We start from the raw sequence: 18,764 nt of genomic DNA, 5'->3' as shown, positions 1-18,764 counted from the left end.
GTCAAGCCTGGATGGGAGGGAAGAGCTACCCTTCTGTAACCATGGTGTAGCTGTTTTGCTGGGGTGGAGGAGGCAGGCGGGGTGGATAAACACCAACTCACAACTGATTGAGGATCAGCTCTGCTTCTTTTCCTGCCTCCTCCACAATTATTTTGCAGTAATAGATAAGAGCCCAACTCCCAGCTGATTTCCTCCATCAACTGTGAGTCAGTTTCTGCAAACTTGTTCTGCAGCTGTTCAGGTTGCTTGCTGCAATCCAAAGATATGCCTGATTGGTTCAGAGTCTGATCATCAGTGTCCAACAAGGTAAATTTGTCTGCTACTCAGGCTTATTGAGAAATTAATGGCATCCCTAGTTTGTTTCTGTGCTGCCTTTCCACCCAGATAGAGTCACCAAGACACCATAATATCAAACTATTAAAACATTTCATTATCAAAACATTTGAGACCTTAAAACAGCATTTAAAATAAAGTATACATAAAATAATTCAGTAAAACATAAAAACTCAAACATATATAACACAACCAGGAAGAACAGTGAGAACACCAAACCAAACAAAAAAGTCTTGACCTACTGGCAGAAGACAACTATAGAGGGAGTTCCACAGTTTCAGTTTCAAGACTGAGAAGGACTTTTTTTGGGTTGCCATCCATCTAGCCTCAGATGGCAGGGGCACCCAAAGATGCCAGGTTCTCCAAAGATGACTGGATTGGTCGGGTAAATTCATATGGGAGAAGACGGTCCCATAATTAAGGTTTCCCAGTTGTTAATTAAGGCTTCCCAGAGCTGTTTCTTGTGGGCTAACCCAGAGAGTGCTGTCCTCCCTTTCCCTATTTATCTGGTTTACCTGACTCCTGACTGTCCCCTCCAGGCTGGCTGTTGTCCAGTGTGTCAAGAAATTGAGCGCCAGTCAGATTTTAGATTCTACGGATTTATGGTTTTAATTGCAGAGTTATATTTTTGTATTTTAATGTAATATAGATTATATTGTAATGGATATTTTGATGTGGGCCTCTCTAGAGCGAGGTACAACTGAAAAATAAATAAATAACTAAAATGATCTCCTGTGGGCTTTTGGTAGCTGCCTCTGAGATTAATTTCCAGGACTTGGGGAAAGGGCAGAGGGACAAACAAAACTTTCCGTTTTTATGGAATTTGCTAGCTGCCCAGAGAAACATTTTGGCTGGTTGAATGTGCAAATTTCTACCGAAAAATTAAAACTCATGAGAATTTGTTTGATTCCATTATCTACATGGGTTGTATTTGAGGAAAAGTCCTTTTTTATTTTCTAAGGACAAAGCTGCCAAGTTCAATTCAAAGAATGATAAATCATGACTAAAGTAGAAAAAATTATTTCAGTGGGAAAAAATCATTTTGATTAACTCCCTGGAGACATATTTAATTGATTCTTAACCAAAGCACTTGTCACTATAGAAAATAATACATTGTTTAGCAAGAGTTTGTCCAAATTGACATTAGTGAGTGTGACAAAAGTAATTAACCAGACATTAATAAAACAACAATATCAATGAATGGTGTCATTATAAATACTGCTAGTGGGTAATGAAGTAAAGCAAGGTTTAGATCTCTGCTATGGTTGGCAAATGAAAAATGCCTGTGATATTAGTTATAGTAAACGTTAGCATGTATCAAAACGCATCATGTTTATTGGGCTTTTGCTGCTTGTCTCTATTTATTCGTTTTAGTGGTATTGTGACATCTGTTTCTTTCAGATACAGTGCCAGACAGTTGAACCAATTGTATCTATATTTGTGGCCTGAGAATGATCACATACTTCTGACCCAATAGTTGCAGACTATGCTGCATTTTAATTGCTCAGTTGTTTATTAATATTCTGCAGTTTTACAAGATAATCCCTGTTATCCAAACCCCAGTAATCTGAATTGCTTGATTATGTAGAACTGCTGTGTATCTGACACGTAGCTATATTACATAGAAAAGATGAACTTACGTGTTTACTCAGCCTGTTTTTTATTTGGAATTTACTCACATGATCTTCTCATGAACATGTAAAAGCAAGAAAACCAAACAAACTGATTCTGGTTGGTGGCTGGCTGCACGAGTATGCTTATCTGATAATCAAGAAATAGAAGAGCTATCTATGTTGATTAGAACAGCAGGGGAAAAAACCTTCGTTCATGAAAATGTAATTGTTTTGAATAATTTATATACAGGAAATTTTTATTTTCAGCCTAGAATATACAGGGTTTTATAGGAAGCATAGTCACATTTCATAATCAATAAGGATTTTGGTAACAAAAATGAGAGAGTGTTGGGATGTTGGGATATAGTGTTGGGATGTATTTGACATCCAGCTTGAAAAATAGGGTTGCCAACCTCCAGATAGTATCTGGAGATCTCCCGCTATTACAACTGATCTCCAGCCGATCTCCAGTTCACTTGGAGAAAATGGCCGCTTCGGCAGTTGGACTCTATGGCATTGAAGTCCCTCCCCTCCCCAAACACCACCCTCCTCAGGCTCCGCCCCAAAAATTTCCAGGTATTTCCCAACCCGAAACTGGCAACTCTATTGACAAATATAGCCTTTAGAATTAAGCTCAGCATTCAACTGAGGGAGCAAAGGCCGTGGGAAGATAGTTAATGGTTGATAAATATTATTTATTTTAGCACAAGGATTGGCCTATTCTTATTACAAGCTCCTTCAAGGCTTTTCTTCTTTCAGAAGGAAAAAGTTGGAATAGGGACAGTTTCATGAGCAGCATCAGTTCTAACTAGAGTTGCAAACCTCCAGGTACTAGCTGGAGATCTCCTGCTATTACAACTGATCTCCAGCCAATAGAACACCTGGAGAAAATGGCCACTTTGGCAATTGATCTCTAAGGCATTGAAGTCCCTCCCCTCTCCAAACCCCGCCCTCCTCAGGCTCTGCCCCAAAAACCTCCCGCCAGTTTCGAAGAGTTCTAACTCATGCTGGGAATTTTATTTAAAATACAAATTTAAAATACACATAAATCACAGATACTACTCTGTATAAAAACTGTGTCCCAAAACCCTGACCATTCTCACTTTATTCTTAAGTGTTTCTTTTTCAAGCAGTAAACCCTGCTGTGTTATCAGCCTTTTAATATTGACAATTTTGTAACTGTTAATAATTGGTTAGTACTGATTTTCCTGTCTTCAGCCTGGATGTTTAGCGTGTTCCACTAGACATTCTGAATAGATGCAGAATCATGAAACTGTTGTCTTCACTATTGACAGATCAGTCTCTGTTCTTCTAATACTTTGTCTTCAGGTGCCTTATTTACAGGCACTGCTGCAATTATATCATTGGTACCTGCCAAGAAGGCTATTTTATTCATTTACATAGCCTATTGTATTTTTGAGAGCAGCTGCTTCAGTAGCATAATCTTAACTAATTATTTACCACACTTCCGAGTGCTATCTTGGACATCTTGTAAAAAGGCTGTGCTGATAGAATTAATGTTCACCTAGAGTTGTCCAATTGCTAAATTAATTGTAAGTATCCAAAAACCAAGAAGGGTACACTATGTACACTATTTCATGTTAAAAAATTGGGAATCCCTAATACAAACAATAAATAGGAATGAATCAAAGAAATTCTGGTCACTAATTGCTAACGCACTGGGAAGAAACGGCTCGGCCAACGGAGCGATCACTATGGATAAGTGGCATGAATACTTCTCGATGACCTTCCAGGGAGGTAGTGAGAGCTGCGATGAAATGTCTTATCTCAATTTAACAGAGTGCCCGGAATGGGATGTAGTTCAGCCTGAGGAGGTTGAATCTTTGATTGCTTCGATGCACTTGGGCAAAGCTGCTGATCTGGATGTGATTCCGGCTGATGCTATCAAAACTTTCCCATACTGGTGGATTCCCTTTTTAGCTGCCCTGTTTGCAGTTATTGATAGAACTGGGGTAATACCAGATGACTGGAGAAATGCCATAATAGTCCCCATCTTTAAGAAAGGTGATCCCCAGACTCCGTCCAATTATAGGCCAATTAGCCTTTTATCTTTTATTGGGAAGCTATATGCCAGCCACATAGCGTACAAACTTAAATCCTGGATGGTAGAAAAACAAATCTTGGGAATGGAACAGATTAGCTTTTGCCAGGGCAAATCAACATTAGATCATTGTGTTATCTTAAACTATCTTATAGACAAATATAAAAAGGGGAAGGGGCCTAAATTACATGCTGCCTTTCTAGACTTAAAGGGAGCCTTTGATTCTGTATCCCGAGGTATCCTATGGAAAAAGCTAAAAGATATGGGGATTGACAAACGTCTTCTACTTCTGATAAAAAAACTTGCATTCTGGAACTACTTGCCAGATTAGATGTTCCCATGCGGGCGAGCTAACCCCCAAGATTCCAGTGTCAATAGGTGTGAAGCAAGGGTGCATTCTGCCCCCCACCTTATTTAATCTTTTTTTAAATGACCTGGCTCCCTCTCTGAGTGAAATAGATGGCCACTATCCAAAAATAGGAAATAACCATGTGGCCCTACTTTTATATGCTGATGATGCAGTTCTACTCTCGTTATCGAAAATTGGCCTGAATAGAGCAATAAACCATTTCCTATCTTATTGCTCTAGAAATAAACTCTCTTTAAACTTTGAAAAATCGAAAATTATGGTCTTTAGGAGAAACTGGAAACCCAATAAATGGATTTTCCAAGACAGATGTATAGAACAAGTCAGAAGCTTTAAATACCTCGGCATCTATTTTAAACATAATTCCAGCTGGGCCGCTCATGTCAAGGAATCGGTAAAAACTATAAAAGGTACAGCCCTAGCGATTTCTCGTTTCTTTTTTACTAAAGGAAATCAGTATATACCTGCTGTACTCAAGGTATTCAATGCAAAAATCTGCGCCAGACTATTATATGGTGCCCCAATTTGGATTTCTGCTTTTAGTGCACTTCTTGAGAGGGTGCAAGCAAAATTTCTGAGGAAAATTTTAGAGGTTCCGTTTTGTGTATCCTATGCGGCTATATGTTTGGAATTGAAGCAGAGACGGTTAATAACCAAGGCCTGGCTGATAACGATTAAATTTTGGCTACGTCTTCACTTTAGATGTGATTCTAACAGCCTGGTATCACTTATGCTCGCTGAACACCACAGTTCTGAATGGCTGCTCAACATTGATAAGAAAATCACAGCTATAGGCCTTAATATAAACGACTTGGCTATGCTTTCAGAAAACAGTGCCTTTGAGTTGATTAAACAGAGGCTTATTGATATTGAGTTACAAGAACTGAAAAGCCTTGCTTCTCGTCGCTGCTCCCCAATGCTTTGCGGTTTTTCACCCGAGTCCGTGCTTCCCGAATATTTTTCTTGCCTGATTGACCCGCCCTTATGTAGGGCATATATGCTCGTTTGTTTTAATGTTCACCCCTCTAGGGTGCTATACGGGAGATTTGAGAAAATCCCTTATACAGAAAGATTGTGCCCATGTGGGATGAACAAGATAGAGGATAATGAACATGTTTTATTATACTGTAAATTTTATAATGATCTTCGAGTTACTCTTCTTCAGTCTATTTTGCAATTGCTTGAGGGGCAATCAGATTCTGCCAAAGTCCGCATACTTATTGTAACGCAGAATAGGAATACAATTGAATCGGTAGTAAAAATTTCTCTATTATGCTACTAGGAGGAGATATGTTTTTGACCACTGACTTGTATGTAATTTCTGACACTATTATGCCAATAAAGGTAAAGACCTCGGAATAATATAGGCTTAAATTCCAAACAGTATTTCTGCAGAAGAATATGTGCTTATAAAATGCAGCTTTCTCACCTCCCCACTCCTGCACCAACCTGAAATATCTCCCCAAATCCTGTTCCTGGGGGTTAAGTTATAAGATCCTTTGCCATCTTGGTATTAAAATGTACCTTCACATTTTTAAAGCAGCGGTTCTGGAGTCAGTGTCTGTGGACCGCACAATCCCAGAAAGTGCCTCAACTGTGGATACACCAGAACTTTCCCCCTGTAGATCTCCTTCAACTCCACGACATCTACGCTATCGACCACCAGGAGGTAAGATAAAATATTTGGCTTTAATATGGTGTAAATTGAATGGTTTTGATAAATGGTAGCAGGTTTTAAGCTTGTATAACAGTGCTGGATTGTAGACGTAATACTGCATAAGATATCCTATTTTTAGTATTCTTGTCTCATGAAGGTATTAAACTTCCATATAATTTATTTAACATATATTTCTGAAATAGAAAGCAGAATGTGAATAAATCCATTCTAAATAATTAGCATATGACCAGTGAGATAATAAAAAATATATTGGCGTTAAGGATGTGATGAAATGCTCTACAATATTGACTCAGGTCTTATTCTTGACTTATTTGAATGAAGCAAACTAGAGGAACATATCATGCAGTATATATAATGATAAGATAAATTGTTTAACTAGAAGCTGAAATTCTTTTTGTAGATCTCTGGCATATCTGTGTCATCACCAGATGTCTAAAGAATGCAGTGTTATAACAACACTTCAACTCTATGGGTTGGATCCTGGAGCTCGCTTCTTCTACGTGCCTTCCACCAGAGTTTAAATGCCTGCAACAGGAAACACAAATAATTTTAGCTTACTCTTCCTTTTGCAGTAGGGTTGCCAACCTCCAGATACTAGCTGGAGATCTCCTGCTATTACAACTGATCTCCAGCCGATAGAGATCAGTTCACCTGGAGAAAATGGCCGCTTTGGCAACTGGACTCTATGGCATTGAAGTTCCTTCCCTCCCCAAACTCCGCCCTCCTCAGGCTCCACTCCAAAAACCTCCCACCAGTGGTGAAGAGGGGCCTGGCAACCCTACTTTGCAGCTTTGTAACATCCACAGTGCATTTTTAACATATCTCTCTGTTATCAGATATGTGATAGCTTCCATTACTTACTGTTTTAGGTGTAAACAGTCCACTTGGTACATTACAAAAAAGCACACACTTTCTGTTCCCTCTGAGGGCCAAACTACTCATGTCATTGGAGACCCGTGAATGGATCCCTTGACGTTCAGTTTAACCACATAAAGCCATGGTAGTGTAGAAACCACCGTATACTATTTTCTTGATTGAAAGTATCCCTCCCCACCCAGGTGGTGAAAAGAACAGACGCAACAAGGGTATCTATTATCTGTCTTTTCTCTATGTCTTGAAGTATCTTGGGGAAATGTTTTCAATCAGAGAAATTGAATGGAAAGGGAAGAGTTGCTGAGTTCACTATTTTAGTCCTGAGTCCCAATGAATACATTACTTAGGCAAGCACCCCTCTGTGCCTGTTTACCTTGGTAACTTCATCCATATGCAGTGTTTCCTGAAATTAAATTGAAGAACGGTAGGCTACTTTATTATTAGATTTTTAACCTACCATTCCCTCAAGGTAGTGATTACAGCTCCCTTCCTTTGGGGCTCCATTGGAGAAAGTGCAATATAAATAGTCTGGTACTGGTTGATTTTCGTGCTGTCAAAAGTAAACTGGCAAGGTCAACTTTTCGCACTCTGAACAGAGGTTGCTTATTGCTTCCCTGCTTTTCTTTAAATGTGAACATAAGAACATTTTACATGCACTGCTTTTCCACATGATTGTTGTACTGCCATCTTCAGGGAAAGTGATCCTGAAAATGCATTCATGACCTTTCCGCTCATGGAAAGGGTCGCAAACGTCCTCCTGAAGAATATCGATGTGATTAAAAATAAAAATAAGATCATTTCTCCTTTCTTCACAACGTGTTCTGTTTTGTTTTTTTAAGCAAGAGAGTATGCCCATATACAGGCATAGTTTTTATACGTTTTCTTTATTTTACATGCATGAAGAGGGACAGTCAAGCTAACTGTTTGTGTTGGTTTTTTTATTTTTTTCTTTGCAGTACAGACCACTGACAACAGTCATTGTTCAGTTTCCCCTGCTTCTGCTTTTGCTATTGCTACAGCTGCAGCTGGGCATGGAAGTCCACCAGGTGAGCTTTCTAGTGAAAGAGAAATCAGATCATTGCTACCTCTTTGTCTGTTAGCAAACATCTCTGTAGCAAACAAATGACCCCAAAGCCTAGTTTTAAGGAGTTCTTTAGGCTACCATGGCAATATAATGTTTTAATTGCAATTGCCAAACAGAAATAAATTTTAAAAAATAACAAAATATAACAATGATGGCAAGTCTGCATATAAGCATCTGCAAAAGGCTTCCAAATATCTAAAATATGTCCATTTACAGTTGTCATCTATATGCCAACCATTCAAATGTTGATAAGGTTGTAAGATCCGCAATCCATTGGATTACTAGAGGTGGGCATTTATCTCTCCAGTGTTGTAATATAAATCTGTTAGTAAGAGTATGGCTATGGAAGGTCCATTTTTGTTGACCATCAGTTAGCCTCCAGGAGAAAGGCAAGTAGTTTAAAAGTACATGTGTGTGTGTGTGTGTTAAGTGCCGTCAAGTCGCTTCCGACTCATGGCAACCCTATGAATGAAAGTCCCCCAAAATGTCCTATCTTTAACAGCCTTGCTCAGATCTTGCAAATTGAGGGCTGTGGCTTCCTTTATTGAGTCAGTCCATCACTTTTTGGGTCTTCCTCTTTTCCTGCTGCCCTCAACTTTTCCTTGCATGACTATCTTTTCCAGTGACTCTTGTCTTCTCATAATGTGGCCAAAATACGACAGCCTCAGTTTTGTGATTTTAGCTTCTAGGGCAAATTCAGGCTTGATTTGATCTATAACCCACTAATTTGTTTTTTTTGGCAGTCCACGGTATCCGTAACACTCTCCTCCAACACCACATTTCAAAGTAATCTATTTTCTTCCTATCAGCTTTCTTCACTGTCCAGCTTTCACACCCATACATAGTAATAGGAAATACGATGGCATGAATTAACCTAATCTTGGTGGCCAGTGACACATCCTTACACTTCAAAATCTTTTCTAGCTCCTTCATGGCTGCCCTTCCTAGTCTCAATCTCCTTCTGATTTCTTGGCTGCAGTCTCCCTTTTGGTTGATGGTGGAGCCAAGGAATAGAAAGTCTTCAACAATTTCAATTTCCTCATTGTCAACCTTAAAGTTGTGTAATTCTCCTGTAGTCATTACTTTTGTTTTCTTGATGTTCAGCTGTAGTCCTGCTTTGGCACTTTCTCTTTTAACTTTCAGCAGTAGTCATTTCAAATCTTCACTATTTTCTGCCAACAATGTAGTGTCATCAGCATATCTCAAATTATTAATGTTCCTCCCTCCAATTTTCACTCCACCTTCATCTAAATCTAATCCAGCTTTCCTAATTATATGTTCTGCATATACATTGAAGAGATAGGGAGATAAAATACATCCTTGTCTGACTCCTTTGCCAATTGGAAACCATTCCGTTTCTCCATATTCTGTTCTAACTGCGGCCTCTTGTCCAGAGTACAGGTTGCGCATCAAAACGATCAGATGTAGAGGCACACCCATTTCCTTTAAAACCAGCCATAGCTGGTACATAAAAGTACATAAGCATCCTCAAAGATCAATGAATATTCTAATATAAAATTGATATGAGTAATGAATTCTTCCCAAAATGACCAAATCACTGTACGGGCCCAAAGCATATGTTTAAGATACATTCCTTGTAGGTTACAACACCAGCAGTTGACATAGTCCTTTACTAAAAAGGTGCTGTGGCGTCCAGTATATCCAAAACATATTTTTTTGCTGAAAGTCGCAACTTGAGGTCCACAGAAACCACATGTGTAAAATTTAGAGCTATATCCCATTGCTTTGGCAAAATAAGGCAGTCTAGCTCCTTATTCCATTCATTTCTGAGACTTTGCATGTCATATTTATTAATCAACATTAAATATTTGTAAACAAATATTGTAGGTTTCATTTTGTGCATTGATTCAATGAGAGTTTCCAGAAGTAAAGGAGATTCTGAAACAGTACTGCGGGGTCGTGTTTAGATATAAACAGATATCGCAGTTGTAAATAATAGCCATTCAACAGAAGTTGACAGGTCATATCTAGGCCTTAGCTGAGAAAAACAAATAAAAACTCACCGTCATAATTCTATTAACTGATCCAAAGTGAAAATTCCCCTGTCTGTCCTAGCCTTCAATAAAAAAGATTTCCTTCCAATTTTTAAATCTGGATTGGCCCATAATGTTAATTTAGCATGTGAAAATGTGTCAAATTGATATTGTAAAGACATTATATGACATAATTCTCTAAACTGCAGAAATTGCAGGAGGAACAGAATCTATTTTTGCATGAATGGAGCCTAATGCATTCCGTTAATGAAATAGTTCTAAACACAGATACAGTGTGGTTTTGGTTGTTGTTGTTTTTGCTCAGCGAGTTTAACTTCTAAAGAAAAAAAAATCCTTATTTTACAAGTGGCAATATTTGTTAATTATACAAACTTTTTTTTTACGTGCCTAAAGTGCTACACAAGGATAACAAGTCTATGCTTGTACACTTACAGCCTAATAAAAGCAAAACAAAAAGAAGGATATAAAAATAATTTTCCTTAAATAGCACTACATTGCATGTCTGTTGAGCCACTAGACTGGGGCGGGGGAAAGGATCAACCTCTCGCTGATTCTAGATTAAGTCTCTAATCTAGACTAGATCTAAACTAGATATCTGCAGAGAAGTCAAGGGGAAAAAGCAAAGACCAGTACTTGTTGAAGCAAACCAAGATTTGCATAACCAGTTATAAGATGAATCCCGGTTTCACAAACTAACTATAGTTTCAATAGACCATAGGTTAGTTCTTGTGATCTGCAGAAACAAGGACTACAGATCTTTCCCATGTCTCCCCGCCCCCCAGTAGTATTTCCCGACCCTGTAAAAAGTTTAGTCCTGAAATTGCAGGATCATGTGATATCACAGCTGAGTAAATCAGGAGCCAGGGGGGAGGGGAGGAAGCCAAAACATGGTTTCTTCTTTTCTGTCCCCAGAGCTTTGGAAAAGATCCATGACCATCAGAGCCTTCTGCTGTTATACTGTAGTTTACAAACTTATATTTGTAACCAGTCATAATTTACTTGGTACTCCACAAGACATCTCTTTAAGCCTTTCCATTCATACAAAGGAAACACAGGCCTAATTAATTAAAGCAAAATAATAAAACTATAATTAGCAAAATAAAGTTTCATATGTTATTTCCTGAGTGTCATTCAGTTTCTTTCATGACCAGCAATTGTTGATTAGAAATAATTGATATTATTACCCAGTTCTCTGGTATCATAATATTTATGTTGTTTTGCTTTTTTTGGCATGAGTGCTATGATTGCAGCAACTACATGACACCGTTTGCACAAAATAACACAAAAGTATCCTTGGAATAGAATCTTGTGAATTCATTGGAGATTTTCTTGATAAGCACCTTAATTTAATGTGTTGCTGCCAAGTGAATCCAGAATGTTAACTTTCCAAGCATGTGAGATGATGCTATACAATACAGATTACTGTTTTGCAACTCATTCAACAAATGAGATGCCTCAATCCTTAGAAAATTATCACATATTTTGCCTTTGTATATTTTGAGCTCAAAATATATCACCATACTGTCCATTCCAAAGAGAAGAAAAGGTATTTCTATTTTACATTAGCATAGGTTTTGAGTTACCTTTTGGACAATATGATAGCATACACACTAAACCGAGGGTGTCGAACTCAATTGTTACAAGGGCCGGATATGACGTAAATATCACTTGGTCGGGCTATGCCATGCCTCGCCAGCCCAGATTTAGAGGGGGGTGGGTGGCTGCCTTGGCTGGCTCACGGGTTAGATGAGAGCTCTCAAGGGGCCTGATCCGGACCACAGGCCTTATGTTTGACACCCCTGCACTAGATACTAAAATGTTGAATCTTTAATGTAAACCACAGTATTGCAAATTCCCTTTGAGGTTCACTTGGTGCCTTCTCTATTGGCATTTTGACATTACACATCCAAAAATTCACATCCTTTCTCTTTTGATTCCACCCCACACACACACACACTTTAATGTGCTTTAAATCTATTACAGTGAGTCTCAGCAAGTAAGCTGGACTGTAAATAAAGTAAATAAATATGCTTGATTTTACATGCCATTGTATTGCTGCTTTATAATGTTTCTACTGCCACCTTTCTTGCTTCCTTTTAAAATCAAAGAATTACATCAGAGCTGTCAGGGTTTAAAGCTACACCTTGTGCCCTTTTGGTTCCCTAGCCCCCAGCCCTTTAGTCTACCCTTATCTATCCCTTCCTTCTCCTGTCCATAAGCCATCTGCAAGGTTTTACTTTCACCCTGCTTTTACCCTTCACTCCCATTTTGATATCTTTTTGATTTCCTCTTATCTCTGCTTTCTTAGCTGTCTATATCCTCTTCCTTTAGTCAATATGTCTCTGTCAGATTTCCTAGAACTCCTGTCTTCCTCCACTCTTCCCAGCTCTTTAGCACAGTGAGGTTCCCTCAGACAACTTCCTGCCTCCGTTTCCTGTATCTGCTGCAAACATATGCTGACAACATTATTTCTTGGGAAATCTTGAATGTTTATGATCTGGACTGTTCACAGAAACTCAATCAATAAATGTCAGCATTGGCACTATAAATTAGTGCAACTTATTAGTGGGAGCCAGAGGTGAGCTGCATCCTCTGGAGCCTGGTGCTGTGGCCTCTGGTGGCCCTGGCAATGTGGGGGGGGGGTCCTGCCCCTTGCCTGGGCACAGAGCCCGTGCCTGGCTCAGCCCATCTCCTATCTTCTCATCCATGTGGGCGGCAATCGAACTGGAGCGGCTAGAGAGCTGCTGAGAGTGGCGGGAAGCCTTCTTCAGGGGTTAGCGGTGGATAGAAAGGCTGGCAGCATCTGTGACGGAGGGGCTTTTGCCATTGTGAGGGATCAGGTGTCCATTGATAGGCTGCTGGGGAACCTGTTGTAGGCACTTTGGGCCCCCGCACAACACTCTGCCCCAGAAGCCCCTCCTCTACCACCAGCAGAGGTGGTATGGGGTTGGCACAAGGGTGGGCACCCACTGCTCTGTGTAGGCAGGTGGCAGGTTTGAGGTGTCAGTGGGTGGGGAATGCTGGGACCCATGGCAGGTGACCAAGGGCTTGTGATGGGACTTGGACCCTTTAAGTGTATGTGTGTGTGTGGGGGTGCACTGTCAGCAAGCCAGCATCCCTGGCCATGCCCCTTTCCACCCTGGGCTCTGACAGGTGCTTGGTTTCGCCCCTATCGATGTGACCCCTGATTGCTTCTGGCTGCCCTGTTCATCATAGATGCATGTTGTCCTTACTTGCAGCACATTGGCCGAAGCTTCATGGTGAAATTCTTCCTTCTGTACAATTATCAAAGATGCAGGAGTTGTCTGCATCTTTGATAATTGATTTAGGATCTGGTACATCTGTGCAATCTGTGTTTTTTGTGAGAATGAAGTGTTTCTACTTCCATGCATTATTGTCTTGGTCTTGGAATTTCCTCTCTGATGGCTTTTCATTTGACTTTTATGTGTTTATCATATTTTACCTTTTTGTATGACATTTATATATTTATCATGTTTTACCCTGAAGATTATCTTTTCTTGACTGTCTGAGGTGCCAATAATAGGCTAAGAATTAATTTATTTTCAGTCTGTGTATGACTTTTACACTCATGAGCATTATTCTTTTCTCCCCTTTCAATATTCACGAACTCTGTGATGAATTTGAATAGGCTTCTATTTTTGTTCCTAAATCAAGAGCTGTTTTGAATTTAACGGAACCGTTGCTTAGCAATTCTGTCAACGGATTGGGTATATGCTCTCCTTCAGACTAAGGCAATCCTCTCACTATGCAGCAAATGTTAATTATGCAGGAATGTTGTTTTTAAATTGGTAATTATTGATAAAATGGACCTCCCCTTGTTAATAATAGATCGTATCTCGTGAACCCTGAGTAGAACGGTGCTTGTGAAAAGGGTCTCTTTGCTGCCTGCTGTATCCTCTGAGAAACCAGTTTTGAGGAACTGCACCGATGTGCAGAAGGAGATTTTCAGTGAGGAACTTAATATCTTAATGGTGTACGAGGGAAGAGCACAGTTTATATAAATGCGTGCCAAACTGTAATTGTGGCAGTTTTATTTTATTAAGTCTGACCCTGTAGGCGATTAAAATTTGGGCCTCAGCTGTGATGTTTTTGCAAGGTTCTTTGCTGACAAAATCTCTCTCATCCGTTCCAACTTGGAGGCCAAGTTAAGGGCAGACCCAGTACCTAAGGTGTCAGAAGCACCTGCTTGTTCTTGTGTTATGTATAGCTTCAGATTGATCTTGCCTATGGATGCTGACAGGGTCCTTCAAAGTGTGAGGGCCACCACTTGTGCTCTGGACCCATGCTCATCCTGGCTTTTGAAATCTGGCCAGGAAAAAGTATTGGAACCATTAGTGAAAATCATCAACTCCGCCCTGATTGAGAGGTAGGGTTGTCAACCTCCAGGTACTAGCTGGAGATATCCTGCTGTTACAACTGATCTCCAGCCAATAGAGATCAGTTCACCTGGCAATTGGATTCTATGGCATTGAAGTCCCTCCCCTTCGCAAACCCGTCCTCCTTAGGCTCCACCCCCAAAATCTCCAGGTATTTCCCAACCCGGAGCTGGCAACCCTATTGAGAGGGCTCCCCTTAGGCCTTTGAAGGAGGTCGTTATAGACCTCTATTCAAAAAACCTTTTTTCTAGTGATGAGGTGGCCAATAACAGGCCAATCTCCAATTTACCTTTTCTATGGAAGGTGATAGAGTGTGTAGTGGTAGAGCAGTTCCAGGGTTTTCTGAACAGCACATCTGCACTTGGCCCATTTCAGTCTGGCTTCAGGCCTGGATTGATACTAAGACAGCTTTAGTTGCGCTGGTGGAAGGTCTTCATTTAAAGTTGGGCAGAGGACAATCTTCCATGTTGATAGGACCCCTCAGCAGCCTTTGATAAAGTTGACCACTCCACTGCCTTGAATATGGAGTTGATATTAAGGGCATAGCCCTTTGGGTTTTTTTGCTCTTTTCTGTCTGACTGCACATAAAGAGTCTGCACTGGAGGTGCAGAAACAACTGGGTGGGATTTATCTTCTGGGTGGGATTTATCTTCTGGGGTGCCACAGAGTTCTAGTCTCTCTTTAATATATATATGAGGCTGCTGAGTGAGATTGTGTGGAGCTTTGGAGTTGGGTGTCACCAATATGCAGATGACACCCAGCTCTGTATTTCATTATCCAAGCCACCAGAGGAGCCCATCTTGGTTCTGAACCAGTGCCTTGAGGCTGTTGTCATGTAGCCAAGGCAGAACTGAAACGAAATCCAGACAAAACCGAGGCTGAATCCAGACAAAACATAAATCCCGGGGGAGACGTGGCGCCGGCTGGGGGGGGGGGGCGTTCCCGGGGGCGGAGCTGACTTTAATCAGCTTCCACAGCCCCTCCAGGCCGGGAACACCCTCTCCGGGAACAGCTTTGCTGCGCCTATGGGGCTGTTTCCGGGGGGGGGGGGAGCCCAATTTTCACAGTAAAAATTTTAAATAGGTTTTTTTAAGCCTCCTGGCGGGTGGGAAACCACTTTGGAGGTGCCATGGTGGCACCTCTCTTATGCCGTCCCCAGCCGCCGGGAGGCTCAGGAATGGGCTGTTAGCACATAATTCATTGAGACATAAATGCTGTAATTAAATGGCTAGTTAAAATAGATATTTAATAGCTTCTTCAGGCGATTAACTGTAAGGGAAATAAATATTTAGCACAGAAATATTACTACATTACTGAAGAGCTGTTTTCTTTGCTATCAGTATGAAAGTTGTATGACTGCATTCATGTTTGAAGTAACATGTCACATATGTATAGTATGCTTCTGTGTAAAATGTTTTGGAAAAATCTTTATGAAGCATAAATCGCATTAGAAACTTTTTCACTATAGCAATATCCTGCTTAGTAGTCTAGTTTTTTTAACTGATGTTGAGGAGAGGGGAAGGGATACGTGTGTTTCTACTCTATTAATTGAGTTAATATATTTTAGTGTATGTAGCTGTTTTATACTGAATCAGACCATTGGTCCATCTAGTTCAGTACTACATAGTGATCGCCAGTGTGGGGCCATGGGTGCCATTGTGCTCATCATTGTGTTTCCTAGTGCCTGCTTCCTTCTTTCCCAAGGTAAAAACGGTAAAGGTCCCCTGTGCAAGCACCGGGTCATTCCTGACACATGGGGTGATGTCACATCCCAACGTTTACTAGGCAGACTTAGTTTGCATGGTGGTTTGCCAGTTTCTTCCCCAGTCATCTTCCCTTTACCCCCAGCAAGCTGGGTACTCATTTTACCAACCTCGGAAGGATGGAAGGCTGAGTCAACCTTGAGCCGGCTACCTGAAACCGCCTTCCATTGGGATCAAACTCAGGTCGTGAGCAGAGCTTGGACTGCAGTACTGCAGCTTACCACTCTGTGCCACGGAGCTCCTTTCCCAAAGCAAGGGACAATCCTGACTTTTTTCTATCTCATTGGAGCTGGAAGTGCTTTAGATGATTCTAGAAGGAATCAACTTTGGGTCTTCAATTAGTGACTGTTGGGAAATACCTGCCCCCATCATGGGAGGATACTTGTGGCGGTGCTCACTGCTCTTTCCTAAAATTCCCAAAGTCGCTACAGTCCCAATAACAGGGGACTCCGAATAGCAGCAACTCTCCAGGAAAGGTTTTGTGCCAGCACCTGCTGTATCAGATCCTTGAGCTTCCATGTGCAAATCATGTGTCTTACCACTGAATCATATACCTCCCAACTCTGCTTTTGTCTCTTTTGCACAAAAAATTTGTGGTCAAGGTATACATACAGTGAGGGGGAAAAGTATTTGATCCCCTGCTAAATTTGCCCGTTTGCCCTCTGACGAAGAAATGACCAGTCCATAATTTTAATGGTAGGTTTATTGTAGCTGTGAGAGACAGAACAACAACAGGAAAAACCCCAGAAACCCAGAAGACAAAAGTCAGAGATTGATGTGCATTATAATGAGTGAAATAAGTATTTGATCCCCTATCAACCAGCCAGATTATGGTTAGGGTTAGGGTTCTGCTGTCGACAGAAGCAATCAATCCATCAGATTCCAAACTAGCCACCATGACCAAGACCAAAGAGCTGTCCAAGGATGTCAGGGACAAGATTGTAGACCTGCACAAGGCTGGACTGGGCTACAAGACTATTGCCAAGCAGCTTGGTGAGAAGGTGACAACCCTAACCCTAACTGTCAACCTCCCTCGGTCTGGGGCTCCATGCAAGATCTCATCTCGTGGAGTTGCAATGATCATGAGGACGGTGATGAAGCAGCCCAGAACTACACGGGGGGAACTTGTCAGTGATCTCAGGGCAGCTGGGACCATAGTCACCATGAAAACAGTTGGTAACACACTACGCCATGAAGGACTGAGATCTTGCAGAGCCCGCAAGGTCCCCTTGCTCAAGACAGCACATGTACAGGCCCGTCTGCAGTTTGCCAATGCACATCTGAATGACCCAGAGGAGAACTGGGTGAAAGTGTTGTGGTCAGATGAGACCAAAATCGAGCTCTTTGGCATCAACTCAACTCGCCGTGTTTAGAGGAGAAGGAATGCTCCCTACGACCCCAAGAACACCATCCCCACCATCAAACATGGAGGGGTACATATTATGCTTTGGGGGTGTTTTTCTGCTAAGGGGTCAGGACATCTTCACCGCATCGAAGGGACGATGGACGGGACCATGTACTGTCAAATCTTGGGTGAGCACCTCCTTCCCTCAGCCAGGGCACTTAAAATGGGTCGAGGATGGGTATTCCAGCATGACAATGATCCAAAATACACGGCCAAGGCAACAAAGGAGTGGCTCAAGAAGAAGCACATTAAGGTCCTGGAGCCAGTCTCCAGACCTTAATCCCATCGAAAATCTGTGGAGGGAGCTGAAGGTTCGAATAGCTACACATCAGCCTCGAAATCTTACTGACTTGGAGAGGATCTGCAAAGAGGAGTGGGACAAAATACCTCCTGAGATGTGTGCAAACCTGGTGGTTACCTACAAGAAACGTCTGACCTCTGTAATTGGCAACAAGGGTTTTGCCACCAAGTACTAAGTCATCTTTTGCAAAGGGATCAAATACTTATTTCACTCATTATAATGCACATCAATCTCTGACTTTTGTCTTCTGGGTTTCTGGGGTTTTTCCTGTTGTTATTCTGTCTCTCACAGCTACAATAAACCTACCATTAAAATTATGGACTGGTCATTTCTTCGTCAGAGGGCAAACAGGCAAATTTAGCAGGGGATCAAATACTTTTTTCCCTCACTGTATGTGTACTCTAAACCCATATTCACAGGTATGAATTCACAGGTATGTGAATATGGTCCCTTTCCAATCAGAGCCTAAATCTGCACCCAAATGGCCTGTGTGAAGTAGCAACTTTCCTCCCACCACCCTTCTAAGCTTATTCTACTGGCTTTAGGGTTGCTAAGTCTCCCTCTATGGCAGGAAACCTCCCAGTGGCATAGCATGAGATCACTTCTGGGGAAAACTCAGGTCACTTTGCTCTAGGAATTGCCAGAAATTACATGGTTCTACTTAGAGTGACGTGACATCACTTCTAGATATTCCCGGAAGGGATGTCATGACACACACACTGCTGGTGCTTCCCCCGCCCCCATGTCCCTGCCCCCCAAGCTTGGCAGACCAAATGGGCATGGCCTGGCAACCCAAATGGGCTCAGAAGGTTGTAACCCTTCTTAGAATTGCACTTTTAAATACTACCAAATATATAATACCTATTAAAGAAC

The 18,764-nt window shown here is 41.2% G+C and overlaps 1 protein-coding gene across 3 annotated transcripts in view; it reads left to right on the top strand.

Annotated features, from left to right (window-relative positions):
- RASGRF2 (Ras protein specific guanine nucleotide releasing factor 2) overlaps positions 1–18,764 on the top strand; it is a 115,299-nt gene that overhangs the window by 62,142 nt on the left and 34,393 nt on the right. For 2 of the 3 annotated variants that reach the window (XM_056848029.1, XM_056848027.1), the window contains exons 16-17: positions 5,916–6,044; positions 7,883–7,972. In XM_056848029.1, the coding sequence (XP_056704007.1) occupies positions 5,916–6,044; positions 7,883–7,972 (219 nt within the window). The remainder of the gene's footprint in view (positions 1–5,915; positions 6,045–7,882; positions 7,973–18,764) is intronic. The other variant, XM_056848028.1, reaches the window with a different exon arrangement.

Source organism: Euleptes europaea, chromosome 4 (genome assembly GCF_029931775.1).
Source record: "Euleptes europaea isolate rEulEur1 chromosome 4, rEulEur1.hap1, whole genome shotgun sequence".
NCBI classification, from domain to species: Eukaryota; Metazoa; Chordata; class Lepidosauria; order Squamata; family Sphaerodactylidae; genus Euleptes; species Euleptes europaea.
Note: the sequence above shows the minus strand (reverse complement) of the source record. Positions and strands in the feature narration are given on the sequence as shown.